We start from the raw sequence: 22,139 nt of genomic DNA, 5'->3' as shown, positions 1-22,139 counted from the left end.
CAGTCAGTGTCAGTCAGTCAGTCAATGAATCAATAAATAATGCCATCAATCAATCGGTCGTACCGGCGAACATGAAGAACGTGGTGACGGCGATGCACAGCATAAGAAACGTCGCCAGGGTTGCCGCGGTCAGCCAGCGCAGTCGGGCGTCGGCACGCCTCCGGCCCTCCTTGTCGTACTCGGGACTGGACATATAAATAAGAGGGTCGGAATGCGGTGACGCGTAAGCGAGGCGCACACACCCCCACACGCGTCGCCGTCGACGCCGTTGTTTTACTCTTTCGACAACGTTCCGTTTGTTTTGTTTTTGTTTTTGTTTGTTCACCACATCACCGCTACTGTGGAGTCGTCGCCCCGCGCGAAGATGTGGCTACAGTATCCGTGAATTCCTCGGACGTCTTCGCCGACTCTGCTATATATATATATATATATATATATATATCGGGCCTTCATTGGTTTGTACACGCCTCGCGAATAGCGCTGTATACGTTGCGGAACGAACGCAAGCGCCAGGCTCTTTGCAGTGGTATATCGACGACGCCACAGGTGAGATAAAACGTTGTGTTGAGGGGAGAACGCGGAAGCTAGACCTTGCGTTCTTTGTGTCCACGTTATTGTTAGCTCCTTCATGAAAAAAATAAAATAAAGGTTCTGCGGAAACTGTCCATTACAGGGCAGCGCACTGACTCCACATAGTCGTCAGTTTTGAAGAGAAAAAGAATGTGTTGCAAGGTGTTGCAAGGAATATTTTCCATGACTTATTAAATCTAACAAAACCGACATTGTCTAGAAAGATATCTAGGGACAACGCGATCGGACCCTCGTTCGTTCTGTCGTCCTGCGTCTGCGTCAGTTCGCGTCGCCCGCGTCTAATACTGATTAAGGCTCGTTCCGCAGCGCCGCTGATGCGTAAACATTTGCTTGCAGAGCGCGCACACGTTGGCAGCGTCCGACGCGGAACTTACTTCATGTCAGGAGGAACGTCTGCGCAAGCTGAAAGAATAATAAAGAAAGAAGTAAGCATCTCATGAGCACTCCACTTTCGTTATGGGAAACACGAAGGGCCAAAAAAAAAAAGACAAATTGCGTGGCAGTGGCGTCACGCGACTCGATACAGTGAGGCTTCCTTCCTGCTATCTTCAGGCTCCTTGGCCTCATCTAATGACACGATACAAATGTATCAGCTAATTTATACAAATCTTACCGCATACCGCATATTGGTATCTTCTTGTTAAGCTACATAGTTTATTTAAACGCACCTACTAGAAGCGTCCTGTCTACACCACCTATGTATATCTACATTAACATGCACCCTTCTTCTAATAAGTCTGACAGTATACATTACAAAGCAATCGCTGGTGTTCACGAGTAAACCCGCCGCGGTTGCTCAGTGGCTGTGGTGTTAGGCTGCTGAGCACGAGGTCGCGGGATCGAATCCCGGCCACGGCGGCCGCATTTCGATGGGGGCGAAATGCGAAAACACCCGTGGTACTTAGATTTAGGCGCACGTTCAAGAACCCCAGGTGGTCCAAATTTCCGGAGTCCTCCACTACGGCGTGCCTCATAATCAGAAAGTGGTTTTGGCACGTAAAAGCCCATAATTATTATTAATTATTAGTGTTCACGAGTTAAGTTCGAAAACGTGCAACACTATCCGACCAGTCGCGGCAGCCCAGTGCCTATGACAGTGCGCTGTTGAGCTTCGAGGGTCGCTGGTTCGAATCCCAGCCGCGGCGGCAGCATTCCGATGGGGGCGGCGTGCAAGAAAAGCTCGTGTACCGTGCATGCGTGTACGTTAAAGAACGCCGGGTGGTCGAAATAATTCTGGGGTCCCCCACTACCGCGTGCCTCACAATCAGATCAGGGTTTCGGCGCGTCAAACCACGTAGAATGTGTGTCGTAACAATATTCGCGACGCGTGCATGGTTTCGTCAGGTACACGCCTCGATTACTGTAGAATTGGCGATAGTATCCGAAGAAATTGTGTGCACAATATGCGCGTCTTGGGCCGAACGACAACTTGGTGCCACTGATGAGCCGGTGAAAGATGTTAAGACATAAAAATTAAAACTACGACGCGTTGCACTGTGGAACCGAACTCACCGGAGCTTCAAAACCTGGCAGGTTCCGGCGGGAGACAGGTCCGAGAAGGTCTGATGTGCCACGCGCAAGATCTGATGTGCCACGCGCGGCTTGAGAGTTCCTTGCGCTTCTTCTTTTCCCAAACTCATTCTCACGGGCCCACAGAAGCGCAGGCCTGCCACCGGCACTAACCTATACCTAAGTGCAAATGGCACTTCACCTGTACGACAACTACATTATCTTTAAAGCCTACCAACCCTTGGTATGGCCTTGATCGGTCGGCTGTCTGTCGGTCGGTCGCTGGTCGAGTTCTCGCCAAGTATATTCAACCTCACTTTAAAAAAAATCATTCTCACTGCGGGATTCGAACCACGGTCCACCAGCGCAGCAGCCTGATGCTTTTACAAGAGCACTTATTTTTTTCTTTATTTATTTCAGGGAAGCAAAACCGTAGCACTTGCACTAAACACGCCACGAGTCGATGCACAGGCAAATTTTAATACAAATCAAATGGGTGAAACGAGTCACGAGATTCACTACAACGCTCGTATATCCCGCGTGTTTGAAGTATTTGTTCCTGGAAAGATGTTCTTCGTTGCTCGGGGTGGTTCGGCATGTCTATCAGTCATTCTTGTTCTGCAGAGACGATGCAATCCAATAAGAAAAACGAGATTGTACGCCTGGGTTCTGTCTTTCGTTACATCAAGATATCTGATAGCGATAAGATTAACTTCCAATTTTGCATTCAGTGTTATCTGTAGAACTTCCCAAAAGAATACTGCGCCACAACATACAACTAAGCAATATTCAATGGTATCTGGCTTTTTAATCAATGTACAATCTCTGTCCCATGGATGAAAGGATCCCTTAGTCTTCTGTCACGTCTTCACAGGAATCGTCCAGGTATGAAGTTTACAAAAGGAATTCCTTACTCCCGGATAAACAGACATTTTCTTAACGCGATTCAACACATCAGACACTTGATGACTGCTTGATGTAGAACGGTATACTGGCATGGGGAAAGTACACGTCAATAACAAACCTAACCAATACCTTACAACTTGAGCTAAATAAATAGGCTGTTAAGAACCTAGCCTAAAGAAAAAGGAATTAGTTACTTAATGTAAGCACGGGTATTTACCAAATCATATATCCTATATTATCATTCAAGCGAAAAGGGACCGGCTTACCCAGAAAACGGTGACGACAACTACTCTGTTTATTTTTATCTCAATAAAAACAAGGATCACAACCTTTATTGGAGGCTTGCATTTAGGCCACGAACGCATGGATGCTTCTCTCGTGCTAACACCCACTGACTCTCTCAGATGGTACCCACACGTTCATTATGATGACGATTTACCATACTATGCATGGGCACATGTCCACACATCCAAAACGTGGTATTGGCGAAGAAGCGGGCGCTACATATCGTCCAAGTAGCCCTCCGAGATGGTAGCCCCGTCTTGATGATGATTACGATTTCCCACTACGGTGCGTACCCACAAGGTTGGATGGGCCGTGAAACATGTCCGTGTAATGATAATGATGACGATGATTTCAGTATTACGGCACATGCCCGCGACAGGGGATCGGCCAAGAAGCGTGTTCGCCCGTTCATGATGATTATGATGATGATGATTATTATTATTATTATTAAGATGATGATGATGATGATGATGATGATGATGATGATGATGATGATGATGATTTCCATACTATGCCACGTGCTCACCACAGAGGTGACGATTTGCTATACTATGCATGGGCACATATCCACACATCCAAAACGTGGTGTTGGCGAAGAAGCGGGCGGTACAAATCGTCCAAGTAGCTCTTCGAGATGTTAGCCGCGTCTTGATGATGATTACGATTTCCCATTACGGTGCGTACCCATAAGGAGGGATCGGCCGTGAAACATATCCATGTATTGATAATGATGACGATGATTTCAGTATTGCGGCACATGCCCGCGACAGGGGATCGGCCAAGGAGCGTGTTCGCCCGTTCATGATGATGATTATGATGATGATGTTTGTGATGATGATGATGGTGGTGGTGTGATGATGATGATGATGATGCTTATGCTGATGATGATGATGCTGATTGTGGTGGTGGTGGTGGTGGTGGTGGTGGTGGTGGTGGTGGTGGTGGTGGTGGTGGTGGTGATGCTTAAGCTGATGATGATGATGATGACGATGACGACGACGACGACGGAATCGAATCCAGCCGCGGACGACGACGAAAAAATGGGTAAGCGCCAAACTCATCAAGGACATCATCATCATCATCACGACGATTTCCATATGCCACTTGCCCATAACGGAGGTGTGCCATAGAAGGAGCGCGGTCCATATGGTGCCACCAAGTATGGCTGCTTGAGATGACCGCCGCGTGTCTGATCATTACGATTTACATACAATGACACGTGCCCACAACGGGCGATCGGCAAAGAAGCGGCCGGTACACTTGAGATGAGCAAGAAGAAACGAGGAAATACGAGTCAGTGGTAATATTTGTTCACATTGCGTAGCATGGGTGAGCGGGATCACGTACTCGCGCCTGTTTCCGTTACGCCGAGGAGGGAGTAACGAAATGGGCAAATTTATATATGAGCATTTCATCAGCCGCTTTACGGGAACCTTGTCTTGACGTAGATTTGTTTTTCTTCTTAATTAAGCGAACAAAAGTTGCTATGCACGAGTAACGCTTAGAAGAGTTCGAAGCCTTGTCCTCCCAGGCCTTTGACCTTTGACTGGGGACCGCGATTTGCTTGGAAGGCTTTATTAGTTGATTTCGGCTCATTAGAATGATTACATTTTACTTCTCCATCGTCTTCATTTTACTTACAATGCATACGACCTAATTTTACATCTAAATATGTGGTGCAGTTTATTCACACCCTTTTTTTTCTTACATCCTCCCTCTCTCTCTCTTCTCTCATATGGCATTTACATAGCAACTCTTCCCGGACTACGCACACGTAGGCAGAAATACCTGCGTTTCACCATCGGCAAATTCATGATCACCAGGAGTGTACGCAGGTGACAAGGACGAAGCGCCGCAACAAATGTTTCTCTACGTTTCATAACGTGGCTCGATTATATTGTGCGATTCGACTTTGTTGCACGCTTGTTCAGCCTTGCTGGTTGGAATTCCAAAGACAATTTATTTCTGGTGCTTGCCTGAAGGGGGATTCTTGACTCGCGAGCCAATGCAATGCGTATCACGTCAAGTCTATATCGGCGACGCGTGTGAGGCCCTGCGCAGTAAACCAGTCTCCGTAAACATCAGTTATTCGATCGTATGTTGTTTCGGTATGCGCATGATGGCACCTCCCGTATAAAAAAAAGCAGCCTGTCGGCTCTGAACAACCATTGTTGCGAGCTACGCTCTTTTGCGCTACCTCGACCGTTACTTCGTATATCGCTTCAACTTACAGCCTGACAAATGCGTCAGCGGCTCGCTCTGTAGACCTCCCGCCATAACTTCATCAACGCTTAAAAAATAACAGTGACCCCTCCCCTACAACCCCTTCCTGTTGCGGCATTTCAAAGCTTCGTCGTTCACGCAGTCCCCCAGCAGACGGAGCTTGGGCGTTTCGAAAAAAAAAAATAGCAACGTTTGTTTACGTATGACAGTGACGTGCAAAAAATGAAGGGCGTTTGCGCCAAGGTGATCGACATTGCTATACCGCCGCACCGCGTCCACTCTGCACAACAGGTTCTCAGACGACGAGGCAGCTGGCATTGCGCTTCCCAAAGCGGGACCACCACCAGCGGCAGCGAAAGGCGTCCTGGAATCCCTCCTCGCGCATGGCAACGTTGCAGACGGCCTCGCCGTCTGGACGGCGGCAGAAGTGGCTGCAGAAGCTCGCGTAGAACGTCTGCCGGCCGGACATCTGCTCCATCGACTTGAGCTGGACGAAGGCGTCGCGCGAGTCGTTCACGTTCCTCTGCAGGGCCTCCGTGGCGATCCTCAGCGCGAACAGGCGGCGTGCCGCGGCTTTCTCTTCGTCCGACTTGGCCAGGTCCCACTGGCAGCTCTCGCTCGCCGACCACCAGAAGCGCTTGGCGTTGGTGTCGTCCACGCCGCGTCCGCGGTCCAGGATGGCTCCGAGCACGTTTTCAGCCACCTGCGTGCAGGTTCGTACGAGTTACTCGTACGTCGTCGTCAGCGGCGGCGGCAGCCTTTTCTAATTCCATTGAAAGGACGAAGGCTTCGCGCGGGATATCTCCGGCTCCTGTCATACTCCAGCAGAGCCTTCGCCGAGTGTCCCAACTAACGTTAGCTAAGCAGTTCAACGAAAAAAAAAACATTTTTAAACACAATGCAAGACAAAATTATAAAACTGATGACCGAACAGCGCAGGTATAAAGCTTTACCTAGCACCGTGTTTCCTTTTTTTAATCCTTTCTTTTTCGCTGGAAATCTTGGCTAACGTTAGCAGAGAGACACTCTACACACACCTACGTCTGCAAGGTTCCTACAGACAGAATGACACACAAGGGTTTTAGAGCGTTACCATTGTTGGTTTCGGAACGGGCACATTCGGGCAGCCGCAGTCGTATTGTGGACCAAGCTACCCATCAGGGCGAGCCCGTGCGCTCCTGCACTTCCCCATCATCTACGTGTTAAGCGAAGGGCCAATGCGGGAACTCAAGTGGCACTCGTCAGGTCTCGAGGGACATCTCGAGTGGCGGACATCGCAGCTCTTCGGCAGCACTCGTCTTTCCGAAGTGGTTTCTCATGAGAGCTAGTGAACAAGCACATTGCTGCTGCTTGGCATCGACGATTTGCCAGACGTATGAAATAAGACAGACGCAGCGGGAGACATGCGCTCCTGAGCGTCGGCTCAGCTGTCCCCGTCTAATATTGTCCCCTTGTAATAATACTGTCCCCGTCTAATAACACGCGCCAAGACCACTCGGTTATAGCTGAGATGCAGAAACAACGTCCTGCTGCGTGTGCGGCCCACGCTGCACGCAACTCGACGCCGGAGGAGCCCAGATAGCGCTGCTGCGGCAATAGGAAGCCGAGCCCAGGGGACAACGTCGACGAAACCCTGCAGTTCAAAAGCGTGCAGCGGACGCAAACACCGCGCCGCCGCGAGCGTGCCACAGTACAGGAACGCCAGGCCGGACGCGAGGCAAACACACGGTCACGTGACGCGCAGCTTTGTAAGGAGGCGCCACGACCACCGATGGGCCGAAAGTGCGAGCAGTATTGCTTTCGCAATAAAAAACGTCGACAAGACCCCGCAGCTCTGACCGATGGTGTTCGCGACCACCGAGTTCTTTGGCTCCATGTGGGTCTAATCAACCGGGAGGTGTGCCCCTCAGACTCGGATCCCATGGACGAGGCATCGACGACATACCGCGAGATAACAAACTACTGCAAGCAAAAAAAGACGAATCTACCCGCCTCCAAACGCAAGCCTCACGCGAGCGCAAGCCTCGATCCTGCGCCGAATCCAAACTAAGTAGTTCCCCAGCCCACATTGGCTGGCCATAATTACCAACGGGCAATGGAACTCAATATGTCCAAACTGCACAAATCGAACATTGGCTACCCAAAATCACATTCTTTGGGGGTGCGAGGGCTTACCCCCTCCCAGATCGCTCCTGCCAGCTCCCTCACAACAGACGTGGGAGGAGCTGCTCAGAACGCCGGATGAAAAACTACAAAAAGCCCTCGTTGCCTGGGCCGAAAGGGTCGCTCCTCGTGAGGGGCCATCCTAGGACTCGGGCCTGCCAGATCATAACTGAGCAGAATATCAATAAAGGATTTACCACCACCATGTGAGTCTGCGCATGTCCCGCCACGCGCGTTTACATGGCCAGTTTATGTTTACTGCAATTCATACTGCCACTGAAGCCTATGATCCTCACCTCGTGCATTATTCTAACATGTTGCGATCACATTCATTGTTTCGCTCTTATCGCAGAATTGTGTTTTTTTAGTAAGTAAATGAATAAAATTGCACGACGGCTGGATTCGAACAGAGGACATCTAGCGCAGAAGCCTGGAATTGTAACCATTGCGCTAGGGACGCTTCTTTTGATACATAACGGCGTGCGTGCCTCGTAATCGGATCGTAGTTTTGACGCGCTAAATCCAGGAAATCATTTAAAATTAATTAACACGTCATCATACGTAAAAAACGCGGGCCGCTCCCGAAGATAGTGATGTTGAGTCCGGCGTTCCTCCTACACCCTTCACGCGAAGAGTGACGCAATAAAGTGCGTTGTGCAGTGACTCTGCCCCTATCTCACCCACCCCCCACCCACCCAACTCGCTCGGGAAGACTTTGTCTTTCATTGACTTCAACTGGAGGTTGAATCGCCTTCCAATTTTTTTTTTTTTTTATGGAACGTGAACTAGCTTGCTCGCATGTCTTGCTTCGTCAGCTTCCGCGACCCGGCAAGAAACCTCACACTCAGTGGCGTAGCTAGGTCGTCTGGCACCCGGGGCCCATAGGTATTCTGTCACCCCCCCCCCCGGGTGTAGCCGGCGGAAAGAGGGGTGTCTTCAGAAGTATATGACACCCCCCCCCCCTTCACTGGCCCCTGCACCCGGGGCCCACAGCCCCCCCCCCCCCCCTGTTGCTACGCCACTGCTCACACTGTACCACCTCCGAATGTTTTCAGAAACGGCGTGGTTCACCTGGAAGCCGACGCCCGCGTAGGACATGCTGACGGAGCCGTGCTGATAGTACGAAGGCGGGTAGAACGCCGCGATCCGGGACATCAGCGTGTTGGTCGACGACAGGTACAGGACGTCCTTGCTGCGCCATCGATACCTGCTCGTGACGACGGGGTGCTCGTAGACGCTGCGCAAGTCGGCCGAGCTGTCCGCGTCCCGCGTGGCGAGCCAGGCGTCGAAGAAGGACGGGTAGTTGTCCGGAAAGCTGGCGTAGATCCAGTCCACGGGGCCGGGGTCCTGCAACTCCGCCGGGAGACTGGCAGGTACGGAGACGCTCCGCAAGACCTTTTCCTCCGCCGTCCTCTTGCTAACGTTGGAGATGACGTCGGACTGAACGATCCGCTCGACAAGGACCAGTATGATGCTGCGGACGACGTCGGCTGCCTTGTCGACGAAATGTGGAACGACGCCTCGCTCGTGGAGGTTACGCGCGACGCGCAGCAGACCGAAGGACTCCTGCACCGCGTGGAAACAGAGCGTCCTGTTGTCGACGCCGCTGTCCCGGTAGCGTTGGTCCGCTGGAGGCGCGAGATGGTCGAAGTCGGGGTGCACCATCCAGACGTAGGTGTACGCGAACGTCCAGCCGATCAAGTCCAGTGCCCGCCTGGCCGGAAGACGAGAAAGAAGCGCGAATATGGCGCGCAGTAAGCGTTCATTGAAGACGAGGACAGCGGAAGACTCTGGGAGAGTGTCGTTCGCGGGCAAGTACTTCTTGAGAAGCGTCAGCAGCGACGTCTCGTTGACTGCCGTAAGCGCAACGACCTTCTTGAGCGTGAATGTCTCGTCTTGTCCGTCCTCGTCGCTCAACGAGTCCAGCATCGACCGCATGCCCGCGTCGTCCCAGTACAGGACGCGAACCTCGTCGTCAGTGAGCGTTCCGGCGTCGCTGCTGTTGGCATTGAGGAGAAACTCGGCGACACTCCTCACCAGGCCCGCGTAATCCACCAGGGACTCGATTGCTCGCAACTGTCTCCTCCTCAAGAGAACCAGCGGTCCGGGTTCCCGGATGACCAGCCCCGAGACGTTCCCGACGATTTTGGCGACCCTGAGGTCGAACCATAGGGACACCTTCCAGTTCACGGTCAGGTCGAAGAGGACTTCCAGGACGGTGGACTTCGCGACCGCGACGCCGTCGACCCGGCGGGGCCACGCCATTCCGCGCTGCCTCATGAACTCGGCGAACGCTTGCGGTTCCTTGGACGACCTCTCGAGGCACGCCCTGAACGCCCCGGACTCCCGGAGCGACGCGACGGCCGCGTCGCCCGCGGTCGACGTAAGACGTGTCCCTCCGGTCGCCGAGTCCATCGGTAAGCGGACGCCGCGCGCAAGGTCCTTGGCGTACAGCCGCATCACCTCGTCCTCCAGGGTGGCGTTGTTCGGTCCCTCGCCGTCGTCGTCGGTGGAGGCCCGCGGGCCCCCGTGCGATCCGCAGACGTAGGCGTACAGGTTGGTGCACGGGTCCGACGCGGCGTTCAGGTGACTCTTGAGGAACTCGGCGTGCAGGAGGCAGTCGTCGGTGCCGCACGGTTCCGCGCCTTCCTCTTCCAGCATGCGCCGCAGCTGCCGGACGGCGAACACGCCGATGGCGGACATCACGATTATCGAGAGCAACACGGCACCGCAGAAGGAGGCGCGCGACGGCGTGGGTTTGGCGAGGCCCGGGCGCGGCACCAAGCCCGACCGCTGTGGAGCGCGCGCCTGCGTCAGTGGGACGGACACGACACGAATGACACTCGCGCAATGTTGACGAAACATCCTTTCTATGCGAAGCATACTAGCCGCACAACCACGCTCTTCCTTGCTGCGCCGAGCGCGGCCGCGTAGCTACCATATGACGTCATAACAGCTGCAAAAGCGGACGCTCAACTCGTGCGATCGCTTGCGGCCGCGTAGCTACATAGCCGGGTCTCAGCTCGTGCGCTCGCCTGCATGAGTTGTTTCTTCGTCTAGCCGAACCAAATATAGCCAAGCAACAACAGTTCACCAGGCTAAACAGTGGTTCAACAACTAAAATAAAGGCTAGTATGCTTCACATCCTGGGCTTAACCTTAGCTAAGCCACAGCCATTTTTTTTTTTTTGCCATGACTATATCGGTGTGTGGTTTCCACTGCGAGGCCCCCGTACACTTTGTTCCTACTTGAAAGAAGCTAAGCAAAAACTGCGAATACGTCGTGGCAGGCCGAAAACTAGTGTCATCAATCTGGTTTCTTCGTTGACGTGTCCTTAGGAAAGGCATCTTTGAGGTTCCTACTGAGCGAAGTACTTGCGGACCGTGCGAGAGCTTTACCCAGCCTTTCATGACCGTTTCAAATCACGAAAAAGGAATGGGCATGGGCAGGACATGTAATGAGGAGGGAAGATAACCGATGGTCATTAAGGGCTGCTTCACTCTAAGGAAAGTTTACACCCTTTGAGTCGTATCTTGCCACACAACAATAAACGTCATCTGTCTTGTCCGCGTTTCCTTTCTTTAACGCTGGGAGCCCAGTACTTGCCGGTAACGAACGGCATGCGCATTATCAGCATGACATAGCATTGCCGACAGGAAAAAAGCGGGCGCGGCGTTTTCAAGAAATGCAACGCAGTCAAGGCAGATTACGATTATTGTTGTGTGGCAGATATACACCCCAAAGGGTGTAAACTTTTTGATGGTGTTGTTCTGTGCAATATAAAAACAATTTGCACCTTTTGGGGTGTATATTTGTCCCACAACAATAATCGTCATCCGTCTTGCTTGCGTTTCCTTTCTTGAAAACTCAGCGCTCGCTACTTTCCTGTCGAGAATGCTGCGTCACACAGATAACGCGCATGCCGTTCGTGACCGGGAAGTACCGGGCTCGCAGCGTTAAAGAAAGGAAACGCGGGCAAGACAGATGACGATTATTGTTGTGGGACAAATATACACCCCAAAGGGTGCAACTGTTTTTAGAGTGTAGCAGATATACACGCCAAAGAGTGCAACTGTCTTTAGAGTGTACCGAGTTACAGATCCCCAAGTCGACCAAGTTATCTATTCTGGCACATACGGAGTGGGCCAAGTTGTCATGCTCGACAAGCCAGCACACTCTTAAGCAAAATTACGCCCTTTGGGTCGTATCTTGCCTCACAACGATAATCGTCATCCGTCTTGTGCGCATTTCCTTTGTTTACCGCTGCGAGTCCGGTACTTCCAAGTCCCGAACGGCATGCGCGTCATAGCACGCCAGGGCATTCTCGACAGGGAAGCAGCGAGCGCAGCGTTTTCAAGAAAGGAAACGCAAGCGAGACAGATGGCGATTATCGTTGTGTGACACGACCCAAAGGGCGTACATTTGTTTAAGAGCGCAGTAAGTTTTCCTGTCTATTCGGGTACCTACGCGTTGGTACATATGCCCATGCATGGACCATGCCAAATGTATACTCGGCAAGGCAGCTGCCAGAAGCGGGTCGTCTATTCGGGCACGTACACTCAGTGTCTCATGTCGATGACTACTGGGCAAGAAAAAACCTACAAGGGGCAAAATAACGCCTACAAAGTCCGTGAAAGAAGTGATGCAATGTTAAAGTAGCTGAAATGCAGAGCCCCCAAGCGGCTCTGCCTTCTTTTGTGTGTTTCTGCTGCGCCATGCCTAGCGGGCAAGATATAAGTGGCCGCAGTAGTAGCATTCGAATAAAAAGATGCGAGTTTGTTAATTCTAGGCGTGCTTGGCCTGTTTCTTCGGTGGCCGCGCTTCGCGGGCCAACTTGGTTCACGTCCACTGAGCCACACGCAATCGTATCAAGAAGGAACAAAAATGAAGTTTGGTCTTTAAAAAAAAGGGTCCCTGTGGTATAGTGTCGCCCCCTACGAGATTTCCGCGTTATCATACATTTATGCTTCGTAGTGGTCCAGCTAGATGGCGCACCCCCTTCTGTCACGTGACGAGCTTGGACCACTCAGGAGGTGCCAACTGGCGTGTAGAGTCTTTTTTTTTTTGGTAATAAACGGCCGCTAGCCGGCTCAGTCCTTGTCCGGTTTTCATCAGGAGCAGTTGGCTCCGCGTCTCCCTCTCTGCGTCGGGTGCTCGCCGCGCGTTCGCTGGGCGCGGGCCGCCGCTTGCCTGCCGCTGCCGACACCCCTTATAAAAATTTCTAGCAGCATTTTTTAGACAGTCCATAGACTTTTGTTACTAGAACCTACCAACAGTCAATTGAAATCCTACCAGCTGTCGTTGTACATCCTAACAACCCTCTAGTAGCACCCTAGAAACAATTGGCCACCAACTTTCAATAGAAACGTGTTCATAGGATGTCTTTAAACTTCCTACCAATTTCCTGTGAACATTTGTCTTTGTACACCCTAGTAACATTCTTTCAAAAGAGAAATGTTCATATATTTTCTGTTAACTTCCTACCAACCCCCTATTAACAAGCTTTCTTTATACACCGTATTAACATTCTTTCAAAAGAAAAATTTTCATATATTTTCTGTTGACTTCCTACCAATTCCCTATTAACAAGCTTTCTTTATACGCCATATTAACATTCTTCCAATTGAACAATGTTTGTAAACGTTCGGCCAACTTCCTACCAGTCACCTATTAACATTTGTCTTTATACACCCTAGTAACATCTTATCAAGAACTGGATCCTATACAACAGTCCCTATGAGTGAGATTTCGAGAGAGTTCAGTGCCGCCGCCGACTCACCGCCGAGGACTTGGCTGAATGCCGGGTGCCACTTGTGTGCTGGTCCAGCCGGGGGACCTTCCGGGGCTCGTCAGGCGATGCCACGGTGGGCGCCGGCGGCACGGATTCCGGCGGCAACTCGTAGGCCTCATCCGGGGACTCGTGGTCGGACGCGGCGTTGCTTCGGTCCGCGCTGCCGCCAGTCTCGCCGGTGCTCCTAATGCTGGTCCCGGTGGACGTCTTCTCCGAGGCGCTCGGGCGACGTGCGGCCGATGCCATTGCTTGCCTGCTTCCTCTTCTTCGTGCGCGAGCGACCTGCACGAGACACGCACTTGTCCGAGGACGATGGCGGTGGCAACCATAGCACGTGCAATTGTTTTTGCCCTATGGACTGTGTTCTAAGCGCGGGTACCATTCCGGACTGTATAGTTCCGCCATGTTGACGAATTCCACAACCTTTAGAATTTTTTTTAGTTAATCATAGAGGAGCCAATCATTCGCTTCGCTCCTTCCTTTTTTGAGTGAGTGAGTGAGTGAAAAACTTTATTGAGCCCTAGATTCGCTGGTCTTCTGCGGTCTTCAGATGGCTTCGTCCATCTTCTTGCACAGCGGTCGGTTGCCCTTAGTCCAGGGCTCCGCTGGATGCTGCTGCCAGTTGTGCTTGCCGAATCAGACCTTCTTGGTCGACCCGGCGATCGCTGGAGAACACTCCCTCCCATTGCTCCGCACTCGGGTTTGGTATAACGGGTACCACGTCTGTCTTCCGGCATGCCCACGTCATGTGATGCAGCGTGTGTGTTTCGTGGCACCAGGGGCATTTGTACTGCGTGGGATACGTTTTGCTGAAGCCAAACTTACTCCGCGTCTTGGGAGACCTCTAGAACCCACCGCGCGCGTGAGCTGCGCATGCGCCGTTAGCGGGGCCACGTGACAACGGCGGCGGCGTGAGTGCACCTCGAGCCTCTGTGTCACCTTTGTCGCAACAAAACGTCTTCGCGCTCCATCAGCTTCTGGGCAGCGTTTTGGCTTCCGCTGCTGGCCTCAGCGTTGTCTGCACACATATTCGGCATTGTCGCGAAGCAGCTGTGTACATGAGACACCGTGTTGCATGCACGGGTTTGAGCGGAAGGGACAGTAATTGCCGGACTATAGGACGCTGACCTGTATTCCGTCGGTGCCGCCTCGCTCACCGTAGCGGTGTAACGCGTCGCAGCCGGCGTTCCTCAACACACCAGCGTTGCGCCACGTCCGGTATTTGCCAGGGTGCGCCGCAGCAGTTTCCTCACGGGCTGCGTCGTCCAATGTCAACTTAGTGTATTGCTAGAACCCCGTGCGACGAGCTGGAGCCCAACGTCAGACCTAGCTATGGCTTTGAATCCTTCGCCTTGTAGCTGAACTCGGATTTCTTTATTGCGCAACACGTGATGCGAAGCATTCTTGTCGAATTTAGACGGATTTTTTCCTGCCGGTTATCTGACAGTTTCGGTGGGCCAATTCCGAAGGCAGTGCAGTTCTAACATCGTGCCTCAAAGAGTGAACTTTATTTGCAGCGCAAAAGTGTTATCAAGCACCCAGATAACAGTCAATGGGAGCTTTCAGGCCCGGTAGAACGCCGATGAAACAATGGGCAATAACTTATCGCTTGACAAAAATCTGCTTTCGAATTCTAGGAACAGCACGCCTGGGCTTTTCCTCGAGTGCGCACACGTCAGCAATGACGCACATTGGGCTTGCTACGCCCCCAGCGGTGAACTCAGCATTGCAGCCACCAGTGGTGTCACCGGTCACAAAACGTCGAAATCACCATCAGTGAACCGCGAATCAGTGAATCAGTGAATGAGCATTGAGTAATTACATTCGAGTGCCTAAACTTTCTTATAAATTTACATGGCTCTTGACATTTCAAAATGCTCATTTTCAACAAGGTATTGCGTTCAAATGCATCAATTCGCAATGGCGGTCCATTTGCGCAGTCTTTTTGGCTTCTGTATATATAAAAAATTGCACAGCTTGGGAATTTATGCTAATAAAGGCAGATAAACGTTTGCTTGTTTGGTCGGTCGGTTGGTTTGTTTCTTTGCTCTTTTGTTCGCTTCTGTTCTTCCGTTTGTTTGTTTGTTTGTTTGTTTGTTTGTTTGTTTGTTTGTTTGTTTGTTTGTTTGTTTGTTTGTTTGTTTGTTTGTTTGTTTGTTTGTTTGTTTGTTTGTTTGTTGTAAATAAAGCCTTAAGAACGTCTGAAGCCACAAGCACGAGTATCAGACAAATCCATGTACCACGGCAGCTGAACGATCGCAGCGCCAGAGTCACAACTAGTGGCTGAAGTCGGAAACTGTGGTACCGGTGACCGATTCCACCAGCACGCCATTCGCCGGCCTTTACCGGTTCTCCGATGAGCTCATTACAAGCCGCCACGCGGGCTGCTCTGTCCAGCTTCATACAAAGCAGACAACTGCATCGTGCGCTTTCTCGCCGCCCAGACGACTACGTACCGTTGCGTTATTCGCAGGGAACTATATGCCTCGTGAATACACGATTTTGTATTTGCGTACAGTCACTTCAGAAAGGCGTCCCTCCCCCCCACACTTCTCTATTCCAGCGATATTTTTACAACCCTGTTTTCTTGTGCTATAGCTTGCTTTGACAAGACGCATCTAACAACCCCGTAACGAGCCCTCAGCGCGATCGCTCGATGCAGATGGACTTCACCGCAGAATCATCATCGTCATCATCATGGATGGATGGATGGATGAATGGATGGATGTTATGAGCGTCCCCTTTGGAACGGGCGGTGGGTTGCGCCACCAAGCTCTTGCTACTACACTGCCTAATATTCTACCTAGGTTAAACAATGAAAAAAGACACAAAAAAACACTATGAACTACCACGCCCAAATTTTCTGATCCCCTATGAGCCAGAAGACACGGGCGCACTCTAGCGGGCGAAGGGTCAAGAGCCATGGGCCCGCCTCTGCCAGCGTCACGGGCGAAAGAGGAAAAGGAAGACGCAGGAGCAACTAACGCGGCGGTCGCGGCGAACCGTATAGCGAAGCTTCGAAGACGTCTGCTGCCGCGAGGTGTTTTGAGTGGAGTACATGTGAGCGCGCCTTGATGCGAGACCAGCAGCAGCAGCGGGGCGAGTGAGCGGCGGCCTCGGGCATGGAGGACAAGGAGCCCGCGTACGCGCCATTCTTCGGCGTCATGGGCGCCGTGGCCGCGATCGCGTTCAGCGCCCTGGGCGCCGCGTACGGCACCGCCAAGTCCGGCACGGGCATCGCCGCCATGTCGATCATGCGGCCCGAGCTCATCATGAAGTCCATCATCCCGGTCGTCATGGCCGGCATCATCGCCATCTACGGACTGGTCGTGGCGGTGCTCATCTCCAGCGCGCTCAGCTCTTCCTACAGGTATGCGCACTACGCGCGTCCCTGATCGCGGGTGTTGTCTTCACCTATAGACATATGAATCTGGCCGAGCAGAAGAGGCTTCAGGCTGATTGGACTAATTTTTTTACTCAGTAAGGCGAACACGCAGCTTCTTCGACTAGGCGTGTGACCGAGTCTTCGCATGACATTCTGCCGCGCAGCATAAAGAGTGCTACTATGCAGGGGGATCTGGAAATCTGCTAACACATTCTGTTTGTTTAGAGAAGCACTGAAGACAGGCTTGAAGATTTAGTTTGTGAAGCGCCGGGTACCTCAGCCTTGTGTATACCGTCAACGGACACTTGGGAAGCCAGAAAAACATGCGAGACAAGACAGGAGGGGACAGCGTACGCCTTGAAATTTCTGCACTACATCGACGTTGCGTATTATGACAGTGCTGGCTGGCGTTTACTTGTTGGTTTAAACATGGATAAATGTTGTATTGCGCTCGGAAGTGAGCAAACCTAGCAACTCTTAAGTGCTTTTCGTGCACCTTTTTTTCCTGAATTGGAAATGATTCATCTGGTTAACGACAGCGCAGTTTCGTCATTGCTAGATACGCTGCTACGTAGCGTAGCATAGGGCGACTAAATAACGAGGTTAGACATACAGGCCGTCGAGACAAGACATCTTGCAGCGTCGCGTCAACCTTGTTACTTGTCTGTTATTGCGCTACGAAGTAGCGTGTCCAGCCGAAGTGTTCCAACGACTAGCTCCCGTCACAGAATTGTTCAGCAGCAGTTTTTGACAAACCAAATCGAAAAAAAGCGTGGCCCTGATATCGCAAACACCAGAGACCAGCGGAGCTGGGGGAAGGCCATTAAAGCAGTTCCAAACCGCACACTTAGTCTAACTTTTAATGGGCTTCCCCCAGCTCAGCTAGTCTCTGGTGTTTGCGATAACTGAGCCATGCATAATTTTTTCCCACTGCGAGAGCAATGACGTCGCATTACCTGTGCCCCCACCACGCCGCACCTTGTCCCCCGCTATGCTCCACGCACCCTCGCCGCGTCTCTACGCTGCGCGATGCTATTTTGATACTCTGCTTTCACTCTCTCTCAGCTCTTTCCCCCAGCTCGGCGAAGCTGCGGACGTCAAGAGAAACCCAGTGAGGTTCTAGCAGCTCCGCTGTAAAACACGAGATAGGACACTCAGAACACACCACTGTACAAAAGAAAACTGCAGCTGAGCTCAAAAATGTCCAAATCGGTTAGTGTATTCACTTAGATAAGTGGTGGTTGTGCTCCGAGACAACTGCCGTCTTATTCCGTTGTTTGTGACATCATCGCTCTCCATTGTTCGTACAGGCTGTACCAGTCCTTCCTGCACCTGGGAGCCGGACTGAGCGTCGGTCTCAGTGGCCTGGCAGCAGGCTTTGCCATCGGCATTGTCGGGGACGCCGGCGTCCGCGGTACGGCTCAGCAGCCCCGGCTCTTCGTCGGCATGATCCTGATCCTCATCTTCGCCGAGGTCTTGGGCCTGTACGGGCTCATCGTGGCCCTCATCATGTACTCGCGTTAGCCGGACGGCACTTTCACAGCCCGAGTAGCCTGCCTCGTCGACCGCCGAACCGGAAGAACGGCTAGTCAGCCGACGGTGCGCGAGTGACCACGAGACTTCGAGAGGGGTGCCTTTTGAACAACTGTTAGAGGCAGGGCCCTAAGAGCTCTCCTTGAAGTGAACACCACAGACAACCGTGTCTCTTTTTTTTTATTTGTTGATGCTGTTAACTGCGTGGAGACTGTGAGCGGACAACAGATCATGAAAGCCAACGTGTGCGAGTACTCTGAACAGTGTCATCAAACTGTGGGGAGAGTCTGTCCAAGGGTGGGTTGTTGCGCGCTGTCCGACCTTGAAGTGGCTGCATCCGTACAATCAGCGGGTCAGGATGCCAAACTTTGAAGCTGTAGGTAAGACGCGTGGACACTGATTGCAACACCGCAGGGTTAAGGACCGAAACAGACTTGCTGGAGCCGTCCGCATGGTGTGCACTCGCCCCTGTTAGTGTTTCTGGGCTTCTTTCTTTCTTTGCTTTCTGAAGGCAAGTGTTGGTATTGGCATTGGTGGGGTGCTGATGAGTTCATACGTTTGTTTTCTTGTTCCTTTCACTTAGGTTTGTGAGAAAATAAAACACATCTTTTTTTGTTCGGGAATTTAGGGACATAGGAACTCTTTTCCGCCACTTCCTTTTCTCTTATTTCTTATTGTTTTTATTTGTTTACTTTCTCTCGCGCAACAATTTACACCTGAACTGTTCCTTTGACAAGCTTACATTATCAGGGCGTACGCAGCCAGTTGAGGGACAGGTACAGTTTTAGATTTGCATCAGATAAAGTGCTTGAGTAAGTGGCAGTCGTAGCAGTCACCCTGAACATAAACATCAGATTCGCTTACATGAACTAAATGTGAGTGGGTCGAGTCAATGTCAAGTTGGACCAGCCCTACCCGACCATGTATGCATGGGCCTTGACAGGCGGGTTTAGGCGGGTTAACACATGCTCTTGCAGACGAGTTGAAAACCCATGCAAGCCCTTGCAAAGTCGCCTCGACATGAACACGATGACTGGATTTCGGCACGGCAAACCGACTCCACCAAACTTTAAAGGAATCATATCGACGTTGCTATTATTAAGCCACTTGGAGTGGGAATGCTACCTGAATCGCACGTACGACCTTTCGGGGAACAGTGAAGCTACGGTCACGTACGGTTCAGCCACTCTGGTAGGGCCGAAAATACGCTCCGTCGATAGAACATGGCCGTCATGGTGGCGACTACTTGACAGAATAAGCCACGCCCTCTCTACGCTTTGTTATCTCTCCGTTTGACTCGGTGATCAGTAGATGGCTCGAACACCCTGGTTCGAGACTACCTCGGCCTCTCCCGGCTGTTCTCTTCGAATCTCGTTGTGATTGCCTCAAAACTTGGCTCGTACCCACGAGGGAGATTGGCCGCACTGGTGTCGGTCGTCTACTAACGCTTAACTACGCCTTCATCCTTTCTTCGTCACTTTGCACTATAGCATCGCATCGCTGCTATTCTGAAACAATAACTTTCTTTAGTTATCGATCTTTTTTTTAAAAGCGAAGCTTTCTTTGGTCGACATCCACGCGGTCTTGTGTGGGTCGTCGCTTTCTCGGCGGATATATTTCATAATGACATTATAATGGTTATGTATTTTTACTCTAAGCATTGTGATGCATGGAGCAGGGAAAAGAACTGTTAACGCATGACGGGGTTCCCACCTCCTGTAATACCTGGCAGCGGCGAGAGACGCACTACATTTGTACCACTTTCATCGCAGAATAATAAACCAAATACATAATGGCGTGTCGTAAATGGCAGCGATAAACAGCAGAAGGAACGAACTTTTCAGTACAAGATATACGAAGTTCTCTCTTTTTTTTTTTTCTCTCCTAACGCAAGTGCCAGCCAACGGGCTTATATGAACGCTGTACGCTGATCGCCAAAGCATGCTTTCAGTAAGCGCACCTCTCTTCTGCGTAATTAAGAAATATTTTTCTACATAAAAACTGGGCGCATTATGTTGGCTGCGCTCATTGGCATTTCTAAAGCACACCGACTTCTTAATGTAATAGTGGATTACATTCAGCTGCCTCTGTAATTTACTATCTATAGGATTTAGCCATTCGGTATGTGCCACTGAAGTTGTGCCCATTTTTGGTTAATCCTCCGTAAGTATGCGTCACTTCAGGATGGGTATGCTCCCCAGTGAAAGAGAAAACGGTGCCCAAATGTCCTCTTTAAAACAAACATACTCATTCAAGCGCATAATTTCTTTGTTAAAGCTAAACCTTCTGCGGCTTAATTCTTTCCCGGTTTTCGCTCGTACGTCTTTTCGGTCGGCTTCTCCCCGAGTGACATGCGAACCGGTCCTGGAAGGAAGTGCAATAGTAAACTGGCCTAATCCCAGATAATGTCTGATGCGAAGTGGCTCGGTCCCAAAGGCAGTGTAAACCGCGGTCATGTGAGTCGCGTGCTTGGCGTCTCCGCGCCTTGCTTCCTTCGCCGATCAGACATGCGTGTTAGTCGCTATGCTGCAAAACCCGTTGCATAAGATGGACAGTTTCATAGTCTTTAATAAACTACTTCACAAAAGTTTTGTTTCGCGTAGATTCCAAAATGTTCGTTGTATCAGCATAAATATTCGCGGTCGGTTTATCTCGCCTCGGAGCGCCTTGCGGGTGGCTCATCCGGGCGCTAGCAAGTGACGTCATAGCGAGTGGAGACAGTGCCCGCTAGGCGCACAGGTTCCCTCACAGGGGGCGTTGGCGCCGCCAGTACCGAAGCTGCGCGCGAACAGGGGGGCGTGAATGAAGGAGTGAAGCCAAGAAACAATGATTAATGAAACAATCAAGGAGTGAAGCCAAGAATGAGTGATTGAATGAATCAATCAGCGAAGGAGTGAAGCCAAGAAACAATCGTAATGATTACCTTGTCGTCATTCCACGAATGTCGTTCTATCGTCGTTGTGCCGTCCTCATCTCCGTCGTCGTTGCGCCAATGACGTCACCATCGTCCGGTCGCAGCCGTAACAGACGCAGTCCCGTCACCAACGATTGGACGATTCGCCAACAGTCAACGATCGCCATCTGGACATATGCATATTCAACTGGAAAACTGGACATATATATTCAAGTCCCGTCACGAAGAGCTATCTCGTAACTGGGGCGATCATCCATCGACGTTTTCCTCCCACTTATTATGCATATCGCTTCAAGAGAAACGTCGAAAAATCGCCAGGTTAACCTGAAGCTGATACAGTGAAAGCGATAGCAAGGTTTATAGCTTTGCACTCGAGCTCCTCACGCGGATGCTGCAGCGCGTGACGCAGCACGCGAGACACCCGCTTCTGGATGGATGGATGGATGGATGGATGTTATGAGCGTCCCCTTTGGAACGGGGCGGTGGGTTGCGCCACCAAGCTCTTGCTACAGATAGGAGCAGCGCCCCCGCCAAGCGCAAGGCGTTTCACAGTGCTGGAGCGATGAGGAACGCCGATAGTGGAGCGGGACAGGCGTCATGCACACTCCCGTATATGATACACGAGATAAGGCGGAAGGAAACCCGTGCGACCCGTGTGCGTTTTTCAGCGCCCGATGAAAAGGATGGGTAGATTTAGCTTGACGTATATTATCCGTTCCGCTCAGACCAGTGTGTGTTCCGCGGTGTCCACGGTATGAACGCATTTGTTCGGCAGGAACGCATTTGTTCGGCTCTTGTGAATTGCTATTTTATGCTGCGTTGTGTCTTCACTTGTATGC

General features: G+C 51.4%; 3 protein-coding genes across 5 annotated transcripts in view; 1 reads left to right on the top strand and 2 right to left on the bottom strand.

Moving 5' to 3' along the window:
- Nucleotides 1-2,204, bottom strand: part of LOC139048508 (uncharacterized) — a 30,774-nt gene extending 28,570 nt beyond the window's left edge. For both annotated transcript variants that reach the window (XM_070522910.1, XM_070522909.1), the window contains exons 1-3: nt 2,104-2,204; nt 966-993; nt 64-185 (exon numbers count right to left, since the gene is read on the bottom strand). In XM_070522910.1, coding sequence (XP_070379011.1) covers nt 64-185; nt 966-970 — 127 coding nt within the window. In that variant the 5' untranslated portion in view covers nt 971-993; nt 2,104-2,204. The remainder of the gene's footprint in view (nt 1-63; nt 186-965; nt 994-2,103) is intronic.
- A 1,074-nt stretch (nt 2,205-3,278) lies between these two features.
- LOC139048863 (neprilysin-like) lies at nt 3,279-21,612 on the bottom strand. 2 transcript variants are annotated; one of them, XM_070523745.1, is made up of 4 exons: nt 21,310-21,612; nt 13,457-13,750; nt 8,749-10,485; nt 3,279-6,217 (listed from the first exon to the last, which is right to left on the bottom strand). In XM_070523745.1, the coding sequence occupies exons 2-4, from the start codon at nt 13,712-13,714 to the stop codon at nt 5,810-5,812; spliced, it is 2,403 nt and encodes an 800-aa protein (XP_070379846.1). In that variant the 5' UTR covers nt 13,715-13,750; nt 21,310-21,612; the 3' UTR covers nt 3,279-5,809. The 2 variants fall into 2 exon arrangements, with proteins under 2 accessions (XP_070379846.1, XP_070379847.1); XM_070523746.1 differs by lacking the exon at nt 21,310-21,612 and adding an exon at nt 14,597-14,770.
- On the top strand, nt 16,382-19,009 carry LOC139048862 (V-type proton ATPase 16 kDa proteolipid subunit c-like). Its single transcript, XM_070523744.1, has 2 exons — nt 16,382-16,838; nt 18,164-19,009. Exons 1-2 carry the CDS (start codon nt 16,591-16,593, stop codon nt 18,375-18,377), a joined length of 462 nt encoding a protein of 153 aa, XP_070379845.1. The 5' UTR covers nt 16,382-16,590; the 3' UTR covers nt 18,378-19,009.
- Nucleotides 21,613-22,139: the final 527 nt, after the last annotated feature.

Source organism: Dermacentor albipictus, chromosome 8 (genome assembly GCF_038994185.2).
Source record: "Dermacentor albipictus isolate Rhodes 1998 colony chromosome 8, USDA_Dalb.pri_finalv2, whole genome shotgun sequence".
Classification (NCBI taxonomy): domain Eukaryota; kingdom Metazoa; phylum Arthropoda; class Arachnida; order Ixodida; family Ixodidae; genus Dermacentor; species Dermacentor albipictus.
Note: the sequence above shows the minus strand (reverse complement) of the source record. Positions and strands in the feature narration are given on the sequence as shown.